The 26,102-nt window shown below is 40.8% G+C and overlaps 1 protein-coding gene across 1 annotated transcript in view; it reads right to left on the minus strand.

Moving 5' to 3' along the window:
• sntg2 (syntrophin, gamma 2) overlaps positions 1 to 26,102 on the minus strand; it is a 110,826-nt gene that overhangs the window by 46,076 nt on the left and 38,648 nt on the right. The window contains exons 7-9 of the mRNA XM_085256780.1: positions 25,351 to 25,438; positions 21,685 to 21,767; positions 6,519 to 6,643 (exon numbers count right to left, since the gene is read on the minus strand). Of these exons, the coding sequence (XP_085112906.1) occupies positions 6,519 to 6,643; positions 21,685 to 21,767; positions 25,351 to 25,438 (296 nt within the window). The remainder of the gene's footprint in view (positions 1 to 6,518; positions 6,644 to 21,684; positions 21,768 to 25,350; positions 25,439 to 26,102) is intronic.

The raw sequence follows: 26,102 nt of genomic DNA on the forward strand, positions 1-26,102 counted from the left end.
ATGCAATCCCAGAAAGTTGATTCTGCTTATCTGGATGCAGCATTTTCAGTGGGGGGAAACATTTCCTCACTCATCTAAGTGACTTATACAGTCCCAGCTGACTGCAGGTTTCCCCAGCCTTATAAACAATACACATGCATAACAATCCAAACCAGCGCCGCTGCATAACAATGAGCATTGAGATTTCATCGTTGTTGATATGCAAACTGCCATGACCATTAATCAATGTCCATGAGTACAAACAATTGGGAAATGGCTGCAATCACTGCACTGAAAGATGTACTCTTAGAGAGGCTTGTTCCTTTTTACATAAATGGCCTCCTTGACTCGCCTCTCCAATGTCAGATTTATTTCAGTTTGAGGTTTTTTTTGCCGAGTAGTTTTTAAGTATTGATAATGATTGGAGAGTTGAACCACTGAGTAAAGTCTTCAGCAGCACATCCTAAAGATTGCCACTGAGGTTACAGTTTGGACTGTGGTGGGCATGTGTACAAAAAAAAACTTGTCTCCCTGAATGTCACAGTTGGAGCCTGATGATGAAATCTGCCATGAATCTATGCCATCAGCAAGCAAAAAAACTGCTGATCTTCAGTCAGGAGTCAGGTGACCCAATTTTTTTAGTGTTGCTGAACTCGGACTTGACCAACAGCAGCAACTCCGGATCCTAACAATGCCCCCACAGGTCTGTGGGTACTCGGCATGATAGCTGGTGTGGCTCTAACATGAGGAGGAGCGGCACCTTTTCTAGAGCTTCATACTGACTTACAATATAAAAGGATGGATTAGATAAGCGTTACTACATAGATCATGGATGACATCTTATTTGGTTAGAATTAATTATGTGCTGCAGTTTAGACTCACAGTAGTTAGTCATCTAAATTATTTCACTTCTGTAATAAAATAAGGTTTACACATTTAAATATGAACCTTTTTGGTGCTAATGGAGACGACCTTGAGTATATCTGTTAGGATGAGTAAAAAAAAAACAAAGATGTTGGAAATCACTGAATTAGTAACTTGACAGGACATTAGAGACTATTTAGGTCAATGTTCAATAAGTAATTTAGGAAAGATGCTAAACACTTAATTCAAGCTTTTCAATACTTTTCAATATACGGTTGTCCATTTCGAGTGCTTCCGTTACTACTTTAGCATGCTTTTGTTTTCCAGTGCAGGATTTTTTTTTTTCTTTTTAAATTATGTGAGAATCAGCCCAGCTAAAGTTTTGTTAAACTATGTGCCGACCACTTCCTGTAACACGGGAGAACATGAGGGAGGGAAAAACCACAGTGTAGCACTTTTATATAATTTTCTTATCACTCGCTGCTGCCTAAGGCTTGAAACGACATAATAACCAATGTGGAGTCCCATAAACAAGTTTAATAAACATTTTTAATTAACTGAGCAGAGCAGAGTCCCATCATTTATTTATCGTTAAGTACCTGCAATTTCTGAATTCTGCAGTTTGACACACCCTGTGGGGACTAGTGCTCAGCACAAGTGGAGGAAATGATAAGGAAAATGGACTAAGGTAAATAATTTCCAATTTGAAAGAAAAGCCATTTAAATGGAAGAAATTAGAGGTTTTATTAAGCTTCCTGTTCATGAAAAAGGTAACTAATAGTTGTTTAGAGCACAAGCTCAAGCACCTAAACTCGTGGTACCAGACTAACTTTGTATCTGCATTTTCTACAGCAGCTCATTTCTTATCAATATCTCTAATAATCATTTTAACAGACAGTTATTTTATTCTTTAAATAGACAACTGTCTTGTTCAAACTTATAGACTCTGCTGTTTTTACCTAACACAAAAAAGGGCTGTGAATATTTTATTTGTGATTTGACACTATGTTACACTAATATACTAATTGATATATTGCTTGATAAATTGATATAGATGCTATATTGATTTGAAATAGAAGTTTGTATGGGCAGTTTCACATTATTTGTTGCTTACAGGCTACAAATAATATGGATATCTGCATATGATGCATGTAAATATCCAGACTTTGCTGTGGCTAAAGCTAGTTAATTACCTTACATGGATGATGACCTCCAGTTTGCAATGGGGAGGTTTGCATTTGAGTGAAATGCAAATTAGCACCTCCAAATCTATGGTCATGATTTTCAGGCAGTAAAAGGTGGTAAATGCATCCTGGACTGGGACCAAGTTTCTGCCCCAAGTGGACGAGTTCAAGTATCTTGTTCATGAGTGAGGGACTGAGGGAGGGGGAGACTGACAGATGGATTGGTGCAGCGATGCAGATGTTGTACCGGCCTGAATGTTAAGAGAATTCGGCATTAAACCGAAGCTGCTGATTTACCGGTGCATCCATGTTCCATCATCTACAGCCACACGCTCTGGGTAGTGACCGAAAAAAATTATATCATGGATACAAGCAGAGGAAAAAAGGATCTTGGTCCGAAGACTGTCTGGGCTTTTCTTTAGACACAGAGTGTTGAGCTCTATGCTAGAGGAGGGGCTCAGACGAGGGGATACTTCTGCATGCTGAAAGGATCCAGTTAAGATGGTTCGGGCATCTGACCAGAATGCTTTCCGGATGCCTCTATGTAAGGTGCTTCAGACATGTCCTGCTGAGGGGAGGCCCCCGGGCGGACACAGGACACACCAGAGATTGTGTCACTCGGATGGCATAATAATATCTCGGTGTCCCACAAGAATAGCTGGAGTAGGTGGCTTGGAGAGGTGGAGGTTTGGCATCTCTGCTTAGATTGCTGTCCTCGTGACTGGGACTGCGATGAGCAGCAGCAAATGCAAAGTGCACCCATCACTTTACACAAATAGGGGACACTCCCAAAAAAGTCTCTCATATTAACAATGGATTTATGGTAGATACTTGAAAATTCAACACGATACAACTTCCTAATTACTGTGAAGATGCTAATGATAATTTTCCCCCAGTGCAGAAATATTCTACATATACAGTGGGGCAAAAAAGTATTTAGTCAGCCACCGATTATGCAAGTTCCCCCACCTAAAATGATGACAGAGGTCAGTAATTTGCACCAGAGGTACACTTCAACTGTGAGAGACAGAATGTGAAAAAAAAATCCATGAATCCACATGGTAGGATTTGTAAAGAATTTATTCGTAAATTAGGGTGGAAAATAAGTATTTGGTCACCTCAAACAAGGAAAATCTCTGGCTCTCACAGACCTGTAACGTCTTCTGTAAGAAGCTTTTCTGTCCCCCACTCGTTACCTGTATGAATGGCACCTGTTTGAACTCATCATCTGTATAAAAGACACCTGTCCACAGCCTCAAACAGTCAGACTCCAAACTCCGCCATGGCCAAGACCAAAGAGCTTTCAAAGGACACCAGGAAAAGTATTGTAGACCTGCACCAGACTGGGAAGAGTGAATCTACAATAGGCAAGCAGCTTGGTGTGAAAAAAATCAACTGTGGGAGCAATCATCAGATAATGGAAGACATACAAGACCACTGATAATCTCCCTCGATCTGGGGCTCCACGCAAGATCTCATCCCGTGGGGTCAAAATGATCATGAGAACGGTGAGCAAAGATCCCAGAACCACACGGGGGGACCTGGTGAATGACCTGCAGAGAGCTGGGACCAAAGTAACAAAGGTCACCATCAGTAACACACTACAACGGCAGGGAATCAAATCCCGCAGTGCCAGACGTGTTCCGCTGCTGAAGCCAGTGCATGTCCAGGCCCGTCTGAAGTTTGCCAGAGAGCACATGGATGATACAGCAGAGGATTGGGAGAATGTCATGTGGTCAGATGAAACCAAAGTAGAACTTTTTGGTATAAACTCAACTCGTCGTGTTTGGAGGAAGAAGAATACTGAGTTGCATCCCAAGAACACCATACCTACTGTGAAGCATGGGGGTGGAAACATCATGCTATGGGGCTGTTTTTCTGCCAAGGGGACAGGACGACTGATCCGTGTTAAGGACAGAATGAATGGGGCCATGTATCGTGAGATTTTGAGCCAAAACCTCCTTCCATCAGTGAGAACTCTGAAGATGAAACGAGGCTGGGTCTTCCAACATGATCCAAAACACACCGCCCGGGCAACAAAGGAGTGGCTCCTTAAGAAGCATTTGAAAGTCCTGGAGTGGCCTAGCCAGTCTCCAGACCTCAACCCCATAGAAAATCTGTGGCGGGAGTTGAAAGTCCGTGTTGCTCGGCGACAGCCCCAAAACATCACTGCTCTCGAGAAGATCTGCATGGAGGAATGGGCCAAAATACCAGCTACTGTGTGTGCAAACCTGGTAAAGACCTATAGTAAACGCGTTTGACCTCTGTTATTGCCAACAAAGGTTATGTTACAAAGTATTGAGTTGTATTTTTGTTATTGACCAAATACTTATTTTCCACCCTGATTTACGAATAAATTCTTTACAAATCCTACCATGTGGATTCATGGATTTTTTTTTCACATTCTGTCTCTCACAGTTGAAGTGTACCTCTGGTGCAAATTACTGACCTCTGTCATCATTTTAGGTGGGGGAACTTGCACAATCGGTGGCTGACTAAATACTTTTTTGCCCCACTGTAAGTATTTAGTCATAACAAAAATACAACTCAATACTTTGTAACGTAACCTTTGTTGGCAATAACAGAGGTCAAACGTTTACTATAGGTCTTTACCAGGTTTGCACACACAGTAGCTGGTATTTTGGCCCATTCCTCCATGCAGATCTTCTCGAGAGCAGTGATGTTTTGGGGCTGTCGCCGAGCAACACGGACTTTCAACTCCCGCCACAGATTTTCTATGGGGTTGAGGTCTGGAGACTGGCTAGGCCACTCCAGGACTTTCAAATGCTTCTTACGGAGCCACTCCTTTGTTGCCCGGGCGGTGTGTTTTGGATCATTGTCATGTTGGAAGACCCAGCCTCGTTTCATCTTCAAAGTTCTCACTGATGGAAGGAGGTTTTGGCTCAAAATCTCACGATACGTGGCCCCATTCATTCTGTCCTTAACACGGATCAGTCGTCCTGTCCCCTTGGCAGAAAAACAGCCCCATAGCATGATGTTTCCACCCCCATGCTTCACAGTAGGTATGGTGTTCTTGGGATGCAACTCAGTATTCTTCTTCCTCCAAACACGACGAGTTGAGTTTATACCAAAAAGTTCTACTTTGGTTTCATCTGACCACATGACATTCTCCCAATCTTCTGCTGTATCATCCATGTGCTCTCTGGCAAACTTCAGACGGGCCTGGACATGCACTGGCTTCAGCAGCGGAACACGTCTGGCACTGCGGGATTTGATTCCCTGCCGTTGTAGTGTGTTACTGATGGTGACCTTTGTTACTTTGGTCCCAGCTCTCTGCAGGTCATTCACCAGGTCCCCCCGTGTGGTTCTGGGATCTTTGCTCACCGTTCTCATGATCCTTTTGACCCCACGGGATGAGATCTTGCGTGGAGCCCCAGATCGAGGGAGATTATCAGTGGTCTTGTATGTCTTCCATTTTCTGATGATTGCTCCCACAGTTGATTTTTTCACACCAAGCTGCATGCCTATTGTAGATTCACTCTTCCCAGTCTGGTGCAGGTCTACAATACTTTTCCTGGTGTCCTTCGAAAGCTCTTTGGTCTTGGCCATGGCGGCGTTTGGAGTCTGACTGTTTGAGGCTGTGGACAGGTGTCTTTTATACAGATGATGAGTTCAAACAGGTGCCATTCATACAGGTAACGAGTGGGGGACAGAAAAGCTTCTTACAGAAGATGTTACAGGTCTGTGAGAGCCAGAGATTTTCCTTGTTTGAGGTGACCAAATACTTATTTTCCACCCTAATTTACGAATAAATTCTTTACAAATCCTACCATGTGAATTCATGGATTTTTTTTTCACATTCTGTCTCTCACAGTTGAAGTGTACCTCTGGTGCAAATTACTGACCTCTGTCATCATTTTAAGTGGGGGAACTTGCACAATCGCTGGCTGACTAAATACTTTTTTGCCCCACTGTATGAGAGGAGATGGCTCTAAAAACAGAAACCCAAATAAATCAGTGCTTCAAATGACAGAAAACGCACAGAAACACAAAGAGAACTGAAAGAAATGGTTGCTACACAAAGGGGGAAAAAAATCAATGCATTTCAGCAGTTTATACAAGCCTGCCATTTGGGATCTATAGGTTATGACTGTCAAATGTGAAACAATATCAAACAACAGGCCTCGTAGGTTTATTTTGTACTACAGTTTCAAAATGACTGAAAAGCCTGATTGAAAAAGCCTGTGGGAAAAAAAACTGTTGTGAAATTACATTGCACAAGAAAATCAATACAAAAAAGGACGGGTATAATAATCAAAAGCCTTTACAAGTTCGACCAGTGTCCTCTCAGTCGCACCTTCTGAGCCACAGCCTCGTAGCTGCGGTGACCTTTTAAGCCGTTTATGCCTGTGCATAGATATTGGCATTAACATCGTCCCGCTTAAATGAAAAGTGCTTGCTAAGCCAACAACTGCGCTCAGTGAACTGTGCGCCTTGGAGGTGAATTATATCATGCTGGATTACCCTTACCTTAATTTATCTTTGCCAGCTTTGTATCTGGAGACTCTGGCCATCAACAAGGGCAGGGAGACGGCATCCAGCCAGCGCTTCTCATACTTTGGTTCATTAGCTGAGGGCGAAGGGGGTGATGGAGCCTGCGTGGAATACATGAACGATGCGTGAGCTTTCTGCTTCTGTTGACCAAATTCTTTTGATTACTGATGGATGATACACAAGCACCATTTACATGCAAAAGAATTCCCTTCTCAACCAGGGCTAATCAGCTATTTTTGTCTGAAGTTCTCACTGTCTGCTTACGCCAAGCATGTCTGAACTTCGATATACTGAAGTTACAGACTCCAGCTGTTTTCTTAAAAAACATACAAATAGCAACAGTTTTTCTTTCCAAATCAAACCCAATTATTCAATGTAAGTGGTGCAAGTATATCTGGTGCCCCAGATATTAACAGAAATCTCCTCTGTAATCAGGGAAATCACCTCCTGTTGCAGTTAACATGATGAAAATAATCAATAACTTGTGTATAGACTCTACATGTAAACTACGTGCACAGTGAGTAAGTTTAGAATAACTGTACTGAAACTAAAAAAATCACTCAGCAGAACCTAAAAATGTCCATATTTTGCTAATGGAGTAAATATTGCACTCTCACTTCTGTAATGAAACCACGTTCTGACTTCAGCACGCATCATAAATCCTTCCCTTCAGTTCTGAAACTGAATAAATCAGTTAGAAAAACCTTTCATTTATTTCAAAATATTCACTTTGAAATTGTTTTGTTATGAGTATAGCAATTGTGTTTGTGGTCAATGATTTTGTGGAATACTAAGCAGGTGTTGGCATCAATTTAAAGAGAACAGGACCCTCCACAGTGTTTGTATAGGCCCAACAGATAAGTGGAAGACGGCAAACTATTTTTAACTTGCTGCTTTTCTTTGGCATTTAGCACGATTAAACCACATGATGTAATCAGTCTTGGTTAAGTTCTTGCTGACTGGATTCTGGACTTTCTAACAGGCCACACAGGTGAGAGTATAAATACTCGTGTTTGGTCTCTTCGGTGCCTGGAGAGGAAATGACAAGTTAAAAAAAGGTTTCTCTTCAGTTACAAGGAAAGCAACAAACTTTGTGCACTCAGACCTTGATTCAGAGAGACCACAGCATTACAGGAAACTAACAAAGAGTGCCTTGTAGTTAGGTTTTAAAAAAAGTTTGTAACTAAACCAAAAACTGTTCCTGGAAAAGAATCTTTGTCCAATTGTATTGGTCTGCAGCAGAGCATGACTCCAGACAACAAAGGAACATGGCACAGTCTGATAAAACTAAACAAACCAGGTATAAAATCTGAAGAGTTAAAGCTTCATTTCGTTTAGGAACAGAGCAAACAGGACAAACAGACATTCTACCAATCAGGCTACATACAAAGTTTAGATAAATCAGGTAACAGCCATTCTTTGGTGTCTAAAAAGAAGCTGGAGTAGATTAAGTATGTTTCTATTATCATCTTATTAGCATTCACCTGGGAAACGGTTAGTCTTCCCAGTGTGCCCAGATAAATACTGATTACAGCTGTGTTAATGGAAATGTGCAGCATCGTTTACAAGAGAGAGAAGTTACAAAAACGTCACCTCACTCACACATACTCAAAAACACAAGTGGATCTGCAGAAAATGGTCACATATCAAAGAAAAACGTCCTGTTGACATTGATTAATGACAGAATGAAATTAGTTCTTATAAAAATGTTGAGGTGTTAGGGAGTAATTTCAGGGGAAATACACTTGCCATTTAAATTGATAGGTTTCAGTCTCTCAGCTCTCTTTAATGGATTTTTTGGATACAAGCCTCTGGCAAATACAGAAGTGCATTTAGATATTCATAGGCAAAATTAGGCAAATAAAACTAAAATTGCTGTTTAAAAACTGCCTGGTGTATAACAATAATACAATGTGTTAATATGAAAAGGAAATGTGTGTTATGGATACGTGTTGATGGTGGCATTTAACGTGGCATTAGGCGAGTCTTCAAATTACTTTATAATGGACTCCAGAGCAATTCAGCATTACCATAATGGTCAGTGCAGCTCGCTCTGAATTAGTCTGTTCAGAAGAGGAACGAGCATGAAATGTGTATTCAAAATAGTTGTGCTTAAGTTTTCTATATGACGAAAGTTTAAGGAAAAACGATGATGGCTGATTGCTGTATACCGCATACCTTTGAAGCATTATACCTATAACGAAATGCACTCCTCAGCTATGTTACTGGGTGGTGCGGTTTCACCATCACCACCAGCAGCCTGAGCTGTTCGTACAAGCCAGGATGGCTCCATGCTTTCATATTGTGTATATAGTTTACTCAAAATTCTGACCCCACCATCTGTATTTTGTAACAGAAATCAAGGCTCATCAGACCAAACAACATTTTTCCAGTATGCTGTTGAATTATGTCAATTTTTAGCCTCCGTTTCTTGTTCTTAGCTAACAGCAGTGGCGCCTGGTGTTATCTTCTGTAGCCCACGAGCTTCAAGGTTAAAGGTTCTGGTTCTTTAGAGAAGCTCTTCTGCATACGCGTTGTAACAAGTGATGTCCTTTCAGCTTGAAGCAGTCTTGCCCATCTCGTCAGACCTCTGACAAGGCATTTTCTCTCAGAACGGCTGGAGCCTATCCCAGCCAAGAGGCTGATATCAAGTCTATGTATTAAGTATAGCTGAGTGGCAGGGTACACCCTAGACCCACACCCTAGGCCAGTCTGTCACAGGCCTAACACAGGGCACGCACATTCATACTTAGGGGCAATTTAAGATCACCAACTTTCATATTTTAAAATCTTAATAAAGTCTGGGGAGTTTTAAGGAAATGTATTTCCCATTAACAGTTAAAAATCAATACAGATGAAAAAGCCAAACAACCCTTAACTGGAGGAAGAAACTAACAATGTTTGTGGGAGTTTGTCCATACAAAAGCTTGCAAGGAATCTAGCAACTGAACACCAATTCCTGTCATGAATATAGAACCATTGATATATAGTGACTATGTCAAATAAAACATATGATCTTTATTTTTAAATGCGGGCAGTGTTACAAATTCTGACAAGCAACTCGCCAATAAGATGGGAGGAGTCAGGAGGAATAGAAGAGAAGACTGTTTGTGTGCTGTTGGCATGGAGATCTGCATTTCCCAGAACAAAAGTGGTTCAGTAGAGATCCCTGTGGTACATCAGTATTAACGTACACAATTCTTTGTCTCAATTTTTGGTAACAATGTCACCATTCACAGTGCAGTGTGACGTTAGATCATTGAAGAACTCATTGGCTATACTGATCAGTGCAGTTTCAAGCCATCTTTTCAACAGTTCTTCTGGGGTTGTCTGAAGTATAGTCTAGATTTTGTAACAATTTAGGAATATTAATCTTATGCAAACACTTATGACAAAATTGCTGAAGCAAATGTTTCCTACTGTTTTTAATTTTGGTCTATCATTACTATTGGTATCCAAGTAAGAATCGTGCTTTTGCAGCAAAAAAACCACCAGACTGTAACATAATTAAAATCAGAATCAGAATACTTTATTGATCCCTGGGGGAAATTATTTTTTGTTACAGTGCTCCATTTTAAACCAACATTAAGACAAGACAGACAATACGCTAACTAAGAATAGTACAATATATACATATATATATATATACATACATACATACATAAGTCACTTATAAATAAATAGTTGGAAAAGAAACATGTGTAGCTGTAGCAGCAAACAGTGTGTTAAGTGGATGCGTTGTACAGGGAGATGGCCACAGGCAGGAATGATTTCCTGTGTCGTTCAGTGGTGCTTTTCGGTAATCTCAGTCTCTCACTGAACGAGCTCCTGTGACTGACCAACATGTCATGGAGTGGGTGGGAGGTGTTATCCAACATTGTCTTTATCTTGGACAGCATCCGCCTCTCCGACACCACCTTGAGGGAGTCCAGCTCCATCCCCACAACATTGCTGGCCTTACGGATCAGTTTATTAAGTCTGTTGGCATCTGTGACCCTCAGCCTGCTCCCCCAGCATGCAACAGCATAGAGGATCGCACTGGCCACAACAGACTCATAGAAAATCCTCAGCATTTTCTGGCAGATGTTGAAGGACCTCAGTCGCCTCAAAAAATAGAGACGACTCTGGCCCTTCCTGTAAAGTGCTGTGGTGTTTTTAGCCCAGTCCAGTTTATTGTCAATGTGTACTCCAAGGTATTTATAGTCCTCCACAATGTCAACACTGACCCCCTGGATTGAAACAGGGGTCAAGTGTTTCCTGGTCTTCCTGAAGTCCACGATCAGTTCCTTGGTCTTTGCCACGTTGAGCTGCAGATGATTCTGCTCACACCACGTGACAAAGGAGTCGACCACAGCCCGGTACTCCGTCTCATCATCCCTGCTGATGCATCCAACCACCGCAGAGTCATCAGAAAACTTCTGAAGATGGCAGGTCTCTGTGCAGTGGCTGAAGTCTGTGGTGTAGAGGGTGAAGAGGAAGGGGGAGAGGACAGTCCCCTGTGGTGCCCCTGTGTTGCTAATCACCTTGTCAGACACACACTGTGGGAGACGTACATATTGTGGTCTTCCTGTCAGGTAATCAACAATCCAGGACACCAGAGAAGCATCCACCTGCATCGCTGCTAACTTATCACCCAGGAGGGTCGGCCTGATGGTGCCTCAAATTGTTTCAGAATTTCAAGTTCTAATGGAGCTTCTGACTGATCTGCTGCACCAACAGTCATTTATTCTAAATAGTCCTGCAGCAAAAAATGTTGACAAAAGCTTTGACAGTTGGAAGTATGCCACATTTAAATGCAAATCACACTATACTTAATGTGTAATCCATCTGTTCTTCATTATCTAAAGAGTTACAAGCTTGAGGATCAACTGAGTGAAGCAGAGTGAACATCAAACAGTGAATCGTTCCTGAAGCCAAAGATTATCCGTCAGCACAAAATCCCAAAACTCCAAAAAATAATCTGATGTAGTCCCACTTTATCATTGCATGCACAGTAAAGGAAGGCTTGTGTTCACAATGCGAGAAACCAAATCGCCTACCTGCCTTCCTCTGACTTTGAAATGGCTGAAGATGGAGCATTTAAATAGCCGCTAGGTGGACTGCAGTCGAGAGTGAACGGCAGAGGGAAAAATGCCCACCTTTGCACATTGAGAAACATCATTGCTGAACTGCAACATGTCACATGCAGACCCCTGTCAGCTCGCCACCAGTAATAGCAACATTTCTAAAGAAATTATCATCCTCTGCTCCAATTATGTCAACCCCGAACAACATGTTACTTAACTCTCAAGTGGAGCTCTGCAGAGAGTAGATGAGGTGGTAGGAAATGGAAAACTATCAGGCTGTCAGAATGGATTACACTGACAAAGCACCTGCCTCTTCTGTGGAGCTGGAACAGAACCTAAAGCCACAGCCAGTCATTCCATCACGGATACTGATATTTGAGAAGTGTCATGAACTGAGAATAATTATTGGAAAGGCTAGTGAGGACAAAGCTCAGTAAATTTAAGAGGACATTACTAAAATATATAGGCACAGCTCTCTCCTTTCAGCTTAAAATATATTATCAGCATTTTAGTACAGAAAAATATTTTATGTACAGCAATGTAGGGCGCAAAAATCAGCAAATTATCCTGAAGGAGTCTTGACTGTCTAAACCATACTTCTACTAAAACAATGAATTAAAAAAAGAGGAAGGAGAAGGGTGCTGCAGTGATTTCTGTGTGGAGTTTGCATGTTCTCCCTGTGTGTGGCTTTTTCCAACCAGTAGGTTTTACTGGTAATGATTTTTTTTGGTAGCTCTCTAGGCTTATTCTGCAACAATACTAATTTAGAACACTAATTGTGCAATTCTAATGAGGATGAATGGCATTATTTGGTATGACCAACTATATTCAGACTGTATTTTTCTGTGTTCATAAGTCCATCAATTTTGACGAGAGCCCCAAAATCACTACCTGACATGTAGCTAAAAATAATGACAGAGTGTCCACTGTGTTTTACAGATGTTTGTAGACACCATCTGTTGTAACTCTGACTATTTGAATGAATAAATTTAAAACTCAGATTCACCAGTCCCTAAAAAATCCTTTTTGCCACTGATTTTCACTTCAGTTCTTGTGTAAACTGCGATACCTCAGCCTTTCCTCTGTATTCTTTCAGGCTTAACCTTTTAAAGCCAAGCATATCATATTTGATACATGGGTTTTTGTGAGTTTCTCAGACTTAAAAACTACAATGAATGGCACAATACATTTTTAATGAGCACAAAATATTACTACTCCTGCAGATCTACTGGACAAACTTCTTCAGGTCCTCAAGGACACACGCGATCCTTAGAAATGCCAAGTTTTTGGCCAATAGCTTTTTGGGATTGACCTTGTTGGTGCAGAAATAATAATTTATGCCTTTCAGGCCATTATCTTTAGCACTTTTCATAGATTGAATTAAAGAAGTGGTAACAAACTGTGTTTTACTGACAGGTCGGTAATAACTCAGCGCCTGAAGATAAAATTTAAAGGTGGTTTTTTGCCAAGTTCTCCATCATTCAGAGACAAACTACTGATTTGTCCCCTGAGTTGGGTGGCTTTTTTCAGCTTGAATGATTAATAGTTCAGTGGTAAGTTGCTTAACAAACCACATTGCTCTGGAAATTGTAAGGTACAAGGACTGGACTATAAATGTGTGTAAAAGCAGTCAATGACCAAAGACAGTTCTTCAGAAATCCTGGAGAACTATTGCTTAAGATCATTTAATAAAATACTGGTGGCCACCAGTGCTACCCCTCAGTCTCTGAGTAGATGCACAAAGTCTCAATTTGATAATCCTACATCACCTCATTCAAGTTATCCAATTAACTGACAAAACTGGTTGTCCATGCTGGCCGGCTGAGGGGTAATATATAAATAAAGAAACGATGAGTGGGATTTCATAAAGCAAGTAAAATTAGTCTCAAAATAATCTAAGAGCTGATTTTACTCAGTCTGATGGACTGATGGAGAATTGGCTGAACCACCAACCATAAAACAGAGCAATCCTAGAAAATGTAGCTTAAGGTATTATTATTATGTGCATCAGTGACTCAGCACTGCTGCACAATGCTGGAAGCAAGGCACTGAAAAAAAGTCTTGTAAATCAGTTTCAGCTGAAGCCAAATTATGTAGTTTTTTTTAAAAAAATTAAAAGGTAAGTTTTTGTTGTTAAAACAAATAATGGACTCGTACGTGACATCGTTCCACAAGGAGAATGAGCTGGTGTTCATCATTGCCACGTATTATTGCAATTCCTCTGTAAGGAATTTGTTTGTGTACCAACTTTCCCTCAACTTGGCTTCACGATTTTAACTTTTCCCACATTTCCAGGCTGAGTTTTGACAGTGAATTCAGCAGAATGCAGCCATTTAATGTAAGAGTAAAGAGCAATATGAACTCAAATAAAGGCAATGTCTTTTCTGGCGGACGTCTTCACCTCTATATATAACACCTCGTTGTCCTGTTCACTGGTACCATCCTGTTTCAAAGCAGCAACCATCGTTCCCATCCCAAAACAGTCAAATGTCACATGTCTGAACGATTTCAGACCTGTGGCACTCACCCCCATTCCCGCCAAATGCCTGGAGAGACTGGTCATTAAACACATCAGAGCTGCTTTTCCACCATCCCTGGACTCGCACCAGTTTGCATACAGGGAGAACCGGTCAACCGAGGATGCGATCGCCACAGTGCTGCACACATTACTGAAGCACTTGGAACACAGGAACACCTATGCACGGCTCCTCTTTGTAGACTACAGCTCGGCTTTTAATACCATCCGGCCATACAAACTCCGTCCCAAACTCCACCAACTGGGACTTAACTCCTCTCTGTGCAACTGGATTGTGGACTTCCTCACTAACCGTAGACAGAGTGTCAGAGTGGGTAAGAACACCTCTTCCACCCTTGTGGTCAACACCGGTGCCCCTCAGGGGTGTGTTCTGAGCCCTCTGCTATACACTCTCTTCACCCATGACTGTATTTCCTCCTGCGCGTCCAATCTCATTGTTAAGTTTGCAGATGACACTACAGTGCTCGGACTTATATCCAACAATGATGAGACAAACTATAGGACAGAGGTGCAACAACTAGAGTCATGGTGCCACGACAATAACTTGGTCTTAAACACCAAAAAGACCAAGGAGATCATTGTAGATTTCCGGAAGAGGGGCCATAACAACCATCTGCCTCTCTTCATTGGCAGTGAGGCGGTGGAGAGGGTGAGCAGTTTTAAATTCTTGGGGGTAACTGTGACCGAGGACCTGTCCTGGGGCAACCATATCACCTCAGTTGTACGGAAGGCCCAACAGCGCCTCTACTACCTGAGGAGACTGCGGAGCGCACACATTCCCAGATCTCTGATGTTGAACTTCTACAACTGTGCCATCAGCAGCGTTCTGACGTATGGATTTCTAGTGTGGTTCCCCAGCTGCACCAAGGCCGATCAGCAAGCACTCCAGCGGGTGGTGAAAGAAGCTGGCAGAATTATTGGAACAAGTCTGCCAGAGATCAGTAATATCTTCCCCACTCGCTGTCTGAGGAGGGTGCACAGTATCCTGCGGGACCAACATCACCCTGCGCGCCACCTTTTCCATCTGCTGCCCTCAGGGAGAAGGTACAGGTCTATACAGGCCAGAACATCCAGACTGGCCAACAGCCTGTATCCACAGGCTGTGAGGCTCCTGAACTCTCTGCCCCCCTCTCACGGACAATAACCATATCCAACTTCTTAATAGCAATGAACTGGTCTGCATTGGTGCATCATATCTTTATTCTCTTCCCCCTCCTGCCCCCCCCCTCTTTCTTAAATAGATAACTATCATATCTGATATCATATCTCACAGTACAATAATATTGAATGGGTTGCATTGTTGTATTTTGTCATGTTTCTCAGGTCTTTGTCTGAATTTCTACGAACATTATTGCTAAGGATTGTCTTATTGCATTGGAGTCACACTGGGTTAAATATGTACACTTGGGTTTTAAGGGGTATTTATTATTTTCTTCTTTTTTTGGGGTTGTATGGAAGCCCCAAACGCAATTTCATTGTTCTTGACAATGACAATAAATAAATAAATACTAAATACTAAATACTAAAGAAAATAGGAGCAGCATGCTCCTCACCCCACCGTGCCCCTGGTGGCTGCACAGGATTCGGGTTTATTGGGTGTGCTGTCAGTGAAGAAATTGCAGTCTCTAACTCTCGCCACCATTTCTCCCTGTGTGATTGTTGAGTGTTAATGAAAAATGTGAGTCTAGATAAAAGTCCTCTCTCACAACTGGGGAACTCAAAAGCATTTCCTGTTAGTGCTTTGGAATGTTTATGTGACAAAATATCAATTTTGTTGGAAAATTGTCCCCTTTTGAAACAGCATATGGTGACGGTGCTCATACCTTTTTCTTACTATCGAAAGGTCTAAGACTGCTCTTTCGTTGATGGATGTCATCAAGCATCAAGGTTGTCATAATAAAGGAAAATAAAATACACACTCTTAGCTTGGCCATGACATTGGACAGAAACATGATGTGGAATGTAAAATTAATGTCCCAGTGGTGGGTTAGACCGTTTTTGTGCCCATGCTACGAACACTTTTTTCCACAATAGCATTGCTCTGAAATTGATGCATCTTTTCTATAACTTCTGTAGGCCCCCTCGATTGCTTTTTTTTCTCCAATTCATTTTGGAGAACAAGATTAGAAATTAGTATATGAGGGAGTCGGCTCAAGTCGAATATATAGTTAGGCAAGGTTGAGGGTTTGGGACACGTGCAGCAGAAGGCTAGTGGATATAATGGACAAACGATGCGGAATATGGAGCCGTGAGTCAGGAGGTAAAAAGGAAGATGACAGAGTTCCTGGATGTAACGAAGGAGGACATGCAGATGGGGTGGTGTGACAAAAGAGGTTGCTAGGAATAGGGTGAGACGGAGGCACCCTGAAAAAAACGATGAAATCTATATGGGGATTTGACTAAATAAGTCTAGTATGCACTTTCAGCTCAGTTTTGTTGTCCACCTCCTGTAAACAGAAATACCTGAACCTTTAGCAGCTTTAGTCAGTGGTCTGTTTTGTAAAGTCTAAGCAGAACCGAGAGAGGTTAAAATGTCATGTAAACCACATGACAGAGTGTGCATTTGCTTTGTAGTGTAGTTCATCTGAGGCCGACCTCATGCTTAAAGAACATTTCCTTTACAAACCATTTCATATGATGCTACTGAGTTAATTAATTTTCCCCCCAAAAAGAAAATCAAATGACATTGCATGCCATTAAGTTATGTGCTGCCCTACTTTTCCTTAAATCTCTATCTTGAGGCTTCCTATCATTATTCTGTGAACATGAAAGTGAAATCATGCCTTGTACTGCACTAAAAAATCTGAAACACAACACACAATTAGGCCTACTCAAAGAACAAAAACAATCACTCACATAACAGTCCTCTGTGAGGCAAGCACAATCTCCGTTGACGTGACCAAAAACACTCCAGAGGCCCTCTTTTTTTCCATTTTGTATTTTTGCAGCTTTTAAAAATGTTATTTCTGTTCTCGGGAAACTGCTCATGTTGCCAGACAGGTTTACAACTAAACATTTTTATGTAAAGACCCTTTATACAGAGCCAGCTGATCTGTTACAGATTTGTACCAGAATTATTTTTGCATAGGCAGGTATGTGTCAGGGTTTTCTGTGCAAATAGTAAGATCGTCCACAGACCGTCCAGAGACGTGGGCTTCTCCAGCACCTGCTAGAGTTTTGAATGGAAACACTTTAAATCTATGAAAGCTTAAAATGACCACCTGCTGTCCTTCATGATTACTCTGAATAATGCATATGAAATGACAAGCCAGACTGTTTTAAAGCGACCCTTTCCATTATTAATGAATGTATTAATATGGAATTATCTGAGGATTTAGCTTAAAACCAAAATATTATCTTTAGGTAAATAGTTTTGTTTATCCAGGAGAACTCTAAAACACTTTCTCTTTGATGCACTGATGCACACATGTTTTTGGTAGCCGGTGTTGTCAGTGAAGGTAATGAGCAAACTGCATCACGCTGTCCTCTGGTAAGACTGAAGTATCCCCTCTGTGAAGTCAGCTGCTTCTACACTGAAACGTCTCCCAATCCGGCATCCCAGCAGTACACTGTAATCACAGCCATTACCACTGAAGACCAAGAAAGCTCAATGAGCGAATAACAGCTTTGTAGAATGACAGACCTAAATGAATGACTTGGGTCCGTTTTCTTTTTGACCCTTCCTACCCTGTGATGGCAGATTGATTCATCTGCTTCATGAACTCAAACAGGCTCTGTTGCTATTGTGGGCAGAGTCACACTCTGATTCTGCAGCTGTGAAATGAAAATTACACTTTGTTATTTTGCCACAGAGCTATTAAAATAGAGCCACTTTTGATTTAACATAGCCTATGATTAAGCATAAAAATATATACACGGGCACAATATGTAGGGGTTAAAAAAAATGACCAAAACTAACGTGATATAATTTCACAATATTTTAAACTGCTAATACAACATTTGCCCCTAAAAATATGAAAACAAATAGGTTTTGGTGATTTTGCAGGTATTACTCTTAGGCTAAAACAATCTTGATCAGTGAAGCCAGTAAATCTTTGTTTTGACATGAATGTTGGAAACAACAGCGAGACTCTAGCTGAGGTAATTAATTCTCCTCTCTCTGCCAGGGGCCAACTCTCAGATCTGGGACCTGCAGTCTGGAAAAAATAAAAAACACCATCCTAGCATATGTGTGCAGAGGATGTTATGGATTACTTCACATTTAATAACACATCAAAGTCAAAGGAGATTTGTATGAACAACAGCTGCCATGCTAGTGGTCAGCCCTGCTGAGCTACCTAGAGTGATAAATTCATAGTCGCTGAATGAAGCAGAGTTTCCTCCTGTTGCTGTTGTTGAAACAAAGCTTCCTAAAAAGCTGTTATTTTATAACTTTGAGTTTCAACCACAGGTTAAACTGGGATTTAAAAATCTGATACTCCAATAAAGCAACCAGTATATATATTTTTTCTTTCTAAAGAACAACTCCAATAGAGTTGTTCATCAGACTAATAATGACCCCTAACAGTTATAAAGGTAGTTATTTACTCATGTTTGCTCTGTCCAACTCTGCTCAGATTGAATGGATATGTTTGATTAATTTTCATTTCATTTTCATTTATTAGTCATAAGTGTCAACTTAACTGGCCAATTGCTTATATCGGTTGATATCATCAGCCCAGCAGTATATCGGTCGGGCCCTCATTGAAGGAAGCTTCATGGTTTTAGAAAATCTCCTCCTGTGTCTGTTTTCTAATATCAGTGCCATTCTTCCCCTACTAGTTGTCCATTCTAGGCTCAACGGAGGCAGTTAATAGATCAAGTAACGGGTTGAGTACTCCAATAGTGAGACAAAAGGAAAGAAAATTAAAAGATCATTTCTCCATCCACTGGTAACTTGGATGGAGTTACCAGTGGATGGTAACTCCACTGCCGCTACTGTACTTCCATACTAATGCATTTTTTTCAGACTTTAATTCTATTTTATTTATATAACTCCAAATCACGACAACAGTCACTTTAAGGCACTTTATATTGTCAGATAAAGACCGTCCAATAATGCAAAGAAAACCCCAAAAATCAGATGAGCCCCTATGAGCGAGCACTTGGCGAATGTGGGAAGGAAAAACTCCCTTTTAACAGGAAACTTCCAGCACAACCAGGCTCAGGGCGGAGCCACAATCTAATGTAACTAGTTTGGGGTGAGGGGAAGGAAAAAGGACACTGTGGGAGAGAGCAAGGAATTAATAATAACACAAACAAATACAATCGTTCTGGTGTGATTTGTCTGCACTTTGTTAGACATTTTGCAAACCATCAGATTTACTTTAAATTTAATTTATCTTAGATTTTTAAATATCAATATTGTGCACACTCTTCCCAAGCACCTCTTCAAACAGCTGTTTTCTTCAAAATGCCCTTTCCTCTAATATTCTGAGCCACAAATCTCCACTTCAGTAGCACTTACAAACTTTCCACTTGGATTCCTCTATGTAATCTAAAGCTTTACACCGAGGACTCGTTCATATATCATTCAGTGACTGATGGAATATTTTATTTCCAGAAACATAACAGAAATTGACTTCTCTGTCTGTTGACTGAATCTTCCGATTCATGGAAAAATAAAGAAGTCGTATCCAAAAGCTTCACTGTCAAAACCTGTAACTCTAACAAAATGAAACAAGAATTTAGAACCTGGATTTACCTCACAATATTCACAGGATGGCAGGGAAATGCACAAATATTGAGATTTAGATGCGTTATTTGCCCCTGCTTAACAACATTTCTGAAAACCTCTATTGCAAAAATATTTTTAAAGTAATTAGTCGCCAAGAATTCATCATGATATGATTTAGTTGATATCTTTTTACCTTCTTGACCAGCAAAAGCCCACAAAAAAAAGAAAAAAGGAGTAGTGGAGGTTTAAATTCTAAGACTTAAAAAGCGTTTTCATTATACGCCTCCAAAGAGACATCAATGAAGGCTCCTCTAACCGCAAACAAGGACAGAAGTCTTTTATGAGGCTTCGTATTCATTAAAACTCCTGTTTCTCCTGCGCTTCATGAATGAATTTTTAAAAAATGATTGCGTATCGAACACTTGCAAAGCTGAGATAACCTATAGCTGCTCACTGCTACTAACAACCTACACCTTTCTCATTGTTGTTATGTGCATGCACTTGGGTGATCTCACATAAATCCCAGCATCCCACGACCAGACCTTTGTAACTGGTCTAAATCAGCCACAGCGTGTGGGCGTACTGGGGTTTTGTTATTGCATGTGGGATTAACCTTTTTCAGAAAACAAGCTCAGGTGTAATTTCTATCAAGGTTCCATTACTGTCGCATATTGAGAAACCGTTTCTCCATCAAATGAAAATGTTACATCCACAAGATGTTCATTTTTCTAATTGGAATAACAAGATGGCTCCGGCACACATTTATCTGTTCTCCATCGCTGGGTGTGATCCCGGCAACGTCTCGATGAGATGAAGAGTCTGATAGTCTAACAATGCAGATTTCCCTAATGTACACAAACAGAAGGAAGCAGGGAGGAGATGTCAATATTAGCAGTGCTAATAGTCTCAACTGCTACTAATGCTAATGGCCATAATGCCTCAGCGGTATAGAAAATTACAAGCTACACTCACTGGCCACTTTATTAGTTACACTGGGAATATCAGGTCGGACTCCTTTTTAACTTCAGAAAAGCTTTAATTCTTCATGCCGCTGTTCTGTAACACCCGAAAGGCGCTCTATTGGAGATCTGGTGACTATGGAGGCCATTTGAGTGCATTTGATAACTCACTGATATATTTAAGAAACTAGTTTCAGATGATGTGAACTTTATGACCTGTTGCGTTATCCAGCTGGGATCACCCATCAGAAGACTGGTACACTGTGAGGATAGTTAGCAGCATGGTCAACAACATTACTTCAGTGGGCTGTGGCGTTTAAATGATATCCAGATAGTACTAAGGAGCCCAAAGTGCCGCAAGAAATTTCCCCCCACACCATTACACCAATACCAGCCTGATAATGCAGGATGGGTCCATCCTTTCATGTTGCTTACTCCAAAATCTGACACTACCATCTGAATGTCGCAGCAAAAATTGAGACTCATCAGACCAGGCAGCATTTTTCCAGTCTTCTATTGCCCAATTTTGCTGAGCCCGTGTGAAATGGAGCCTCAGTTTCCTGCTCTCAGCTGGCATGTGTGGCAGCTTGTCTGACACCAGTAACCGTCCCATGTCTAAAGTAAGCCAAAGTTGAAGGGATACCTCAAAAGAAGCACAGATCCAAAAGCACTCTCATCTTTCAAGTGTTAATCACCGCACTACTCTCAGATTAAAAAAAAAAAAAAAAAAAAAAAAAAAAGTGATTTGATTTAATTCACTTTCTTTAGTGTTTTAAACCTGTAGCTTTACTTGAAATAATCAGTTACCTGTAAGAAGCTGGTAAGACCCTGGCACTAAGCAGGAAAGAGATCAAACCCAAACCAATCACATTTTCATGTGCAACATCAAAAAGGTGTTTCTTACTGTGTTGTTTCCATTTCCATTTAAATGTACACCACTGTCGAACAGCGGGGAGGATACTCGACTGTGATCTGGCCCCGGAGACCCTGAAACAAACAGCAGAATGATTCATGTTTACAAAAATCTTTTGAAGAATCACTGTTAAAGATTTAATCCAACTTCTCACCTTTTCTATCAATATTTGAATTCATCTGGAAACAAAGGCGAGTCATGAGTTGCACATAAACCTCAAACAGCATGTTCTAGCTCGTAGTCTTAAATTATAAGGGTTATTATTGACGTTATTCTGCTGCCCTGCCTTTAGCCATGCAGCATAGATCACAGGCAGAATCCAAAAAGACAAATGCTGCTCGTTGATATGATATTAGCTTGGCGTTGGAGGAACTGCCTTCTGATTCGGTCACACTCTGTAAAGTGTGGCAAGCAGCTCCTGGCCTTTCCTGCCTGTCATTTGTGCCATGGTACAACAAAGGCCGGCTTAGAGAGAATACAACCTGAACCTTTTCACTCTCAGACAACAAAAACCACAATTCACGGGGCCAAACAGCCTACAGCTAAAAACCTGAGCATCTCTGCACTGCAGCCTTCCCATGAATGTTAACACACCCGCACGATACAAAGGTTGGATTTCTCAAAGCGCTCACACTTTGATTTCCGGAGAATGTGGCGATTTATCGAGCTATAAATATTCATGCGTGCCTGTTAGTATTAATTATTTTTCTACATCTGTGTGCTCTTCGTAATTAGATAAATTGTACAAAGTGATTGTTGTGTTTACTGTGGGGACTGAAATCATTTGTATTGCATGGGGTTCATTCATTCATTTTGCTTACAGCTAATTCATAGCAGAACAATTATTAGCGGCTCAGCAGTCTGAGTGTTCGCTGCAAACACAAAACTGTCAACATCTAAAGGCCCAGATGTAATGCAGGAAGTTACAGACTGTGACATTGATGCATTAGCTGTGTTTACTACAGTTAAAGAACTTTTATTTGTAAGAGTTGGGAGATAAAATCAGTACCAGTTTCTTATCCTTCCTTTAAAACGGACCAAGAGCTTAGGTAGGTTTAGCCTAATTTAGGATTAAAAGATAAATCACAAAAATCTGACCGTCAAAGGATATAGTAGGTCAGGGGTGTCCAGTCCTCGAGAGCTACTGTCCTGCAGCTTTTACATGTATCCCTACACCAACACAGCTGAATCAAATGGTTGGATTACCTCTTCAGCGTGCCATCAAGTTTGGCAAAGGCATGATAGCAAGCCATTAATCTGCAGGACAGTAGCTCTCGAGGACTGGAGTTGGGCACACCTGTAGTAGGTCATCCGGCTCATGATCTATCACAGTTTAGATCAGGGGTTTCGAACTCCAGACCTCGAGGGCCGTTGTCCTGCAGGTTTTAGATCTCACCCTGATTCAACACACCTGAACCAAGTCATTAGTTCATTACCAGGCCTCTGGAGAACTTCAAGACATGTTGAGGAGGCAATTTAGCCATTTAAATCAGCTGTGTTGGAACAAGGATGCATCTAAAACCTGCAGGACAGCGGCCCTCGAGGCTTGGAGTTCGAGACTCCTTGTTTAAATTTTATTGACCATAAAACAACAAATGTGACCTCAACCTTGAGCACAGATTGGACGAGTAGAGATTTCTGTGAACAGTAAACAGATGGCATGAGCTCATCAGTCCTTCAACTAGATGATCTGCATCTCAAAACCACCGACGACCATCTGATTTGTATTAGTTTTTTAAAATTATCTGCATTTGTAAACACACCTGAAACCCCCAACAATAAGTCAGCAGAGCTGATTGAAACAGCTAGCCTGAATTTGCCTAAAGATCAGAAAATCCAACTACCGGCAACAACGGTATAAAGTGCTTTAACACGTAATATATACAGCAAATAGAAACAGCTGTTTGTCTGGCGTATAAAGCCTGCAGAGTGGCATCAATCTTTTTATCCAATTCTGGGGAAGAAAGAGAATTAGCATATGCCCTAAAATATCACTACCTTTTTTTTAAGAAAGTGAGAGTAAAAACATGAGCAGCAGTATTTGAATTTTAAATGTGATGGCAGTTGGTGGGTTGTTTACTTGTTGTGAAAACTGAAGTGAAACTGTCAATGGGACAGGCGATTTTAAAAATCCTTTCTCTACAAAACATCAGACAAAGTGCTCATCAAATGTCACTTGAACCCAAACGAAGGTCACGGGATCTTTGTTTCCCCCATTCAATCCAAAACTCGATTATTTAGATTTTTAGCACAGGAAACCAACAAAAAAACAAACCAATTATATCTGAAGTTTCCAATTATCACAGTTTGGGGATTTTTGCAAAGCAAAAAAACGATCAGAGAAACTAGCAATCAAATTTGAGTTGGTGTACTAATCAATTAAAGCTGAGGTCAAGAAAAAATGCTTTTTGTGTCAGACTCCTGCCATCCCTGCTGGCTGTTTTCAGCGCTACAAAATCCAACCACCAACAGCCCTTCTGTTTTTGTTTGTTTGTTTGTTTGTTTATTGCCTTTTCTGAATTTCAGTAATGACATCACCACAGCCCCACCTTGAAATTAGATCAAACCACAGCTACACGGTCCTGATATACAACAGACAATCTTACTTTTGTAGTGTTGAGCTCTGACGCTTGCACATATTTCTCCTGTTTTACACAGTGAATCTGTTAGTAAGTAAACAAATTCTAAAATAACCAAACTTTTGCAGGCCTGTATTTTTTCTTCGCTCTGTTGTCCAGCACTTCATTAGCCATCTACATGGGCATCACATGTGAAAAACATCTATTTATAATTACTATATTGTTACTTTATTTTCTTATTACACACTAAAAAACAAATGTAAACTTCTGTGTAAAAACATGTTTTTTGACTGGTATCAGAAATGAAAGCAAAGGGGAGGCAGTTAAGATAATGATTTACTGTAATTTGGTGGGAAACTAAAATGCTGCCTGTCATATTAATAACATGAAAACATTTAAAATGACATTTATGCTGTATGTTTTAACTTTTATCTTCTATTTTTATCATTGTGTATATTTCCAGTTTTTATCTGTTGTACAGTGTCCTTGGGTGCTTTGAAAGGCGCTATTTAAATAAAATGTATTATTATTATTATTATTATTATTATTATTATTATTATTATGCAATGCTTTGTTTTTTTGTTTTTGTTTTTAAATGAAACGTTAGAACTCAAACATGTTTTCAGACATTTCTCACCCGCCTTCACTCTGATGTTAAGTATATGATAAAGTATTGCACAGTGTTCCAATAAATTGCCAAATTTACACTTTACTTTGAGGCTTGGTTTGTGTTGCTTTCTTCCTTGCCATCATTTTCTCACCGCTCTCACCTACATCTTTCGCTCCACACCTTTTATCGGCTCCACCTGGATGATTTTAGTGTCTCCGTTTTCATCTTTTCAAGCTGCTGAAGGTAAGTGCAGCTCTGGGTGTTTCTGACATTACTGCTCGCCTCGGGCCACCGAGCATGACAATTTATTACTCTGAAATGAACGCTCGTCTATCGAACAGGTTTAAAGCACCAAGTTGAGCAAAAAGACAATTTTCCATAAAAGCGGTTCGCTTCTCATTTGCTAAGAATGCTCAGTGCAATAAAGTTTATAGCCGGTTTAAACGCCGTCGATCAGCGTGCGCTTACCTAGAGGCAGTTTTAGAAATGATGGAACTTCTCGCAGGTAGCGAACAGTGATGGTGACCTCATCTCCCGCAGTACGCAAGAGGTGAACCTGGCGGGAGCGAGAGAGATTGATACAGATAGCGAGGGGGAGAGATTGCGAGTGATACAGCGAGATAAAACTTAATCTCATATAAATGAAACAAGCCACATTCATGTCAAGCTGTATGCTGCCTGAGAAAATGAAATGTAGCGGGAGATGAGTGAGGAATATTAAATCAGAAGTTAAAGCCTGGCTGAAGTGGTTCCACTTGAATCATCAAAAGGCAGATTTGGAAGGCCGGCTTTTCGCTCGTGACAGGCGGTGGCAAAGTGACAGCTGACACGACAAAGTAATTACGCTCTGAATGTCTCATTATCTGATGTGTAAGTGACATGTTCTCAGAGATGCAGTCACAGCAAACATATGTTTAATGCGATGAAATCTGTTTCTTCCATGCAGCTGATGAAATAAATGAAAAATTTGAGCAAATGAGACGCATGAACGAAAAGCGCAAGGTCACTTGTGCATGCCCTCGATGCATATCTGCCATCCTCTCCTGCATTATATGCTAGCCCTTTTACTTGAGCCCAAGCATCTGTCAGCGCCGACAGTGTGACAGGCTGCTATTAAATGTGCTGGATTTCGTTCTGAACAGAAACTGCTCATTATATGTTTTGACGCTCTGGAGGTGAATGTAGAGAACAGCTGTATGAGGCTGCACGAGGAAAAAGAT

The sequence above is a fragment of the Mchenga conophoros genome, linkage group LG19 (genome assembly GCF_057382185.1).
Source record: "Mchenga conophoros isolate Kocher_MC1m ecotype Shallow Benthic linkage group LG19, M_conophoros_male_GT1.1, whole genome shotgun sequence".
NCBI lineage: Eukaryota > Metazoa > Chordata > Actinopteri > Cichliformes > Cichlidae > Mchenga > Mchenga conophoros.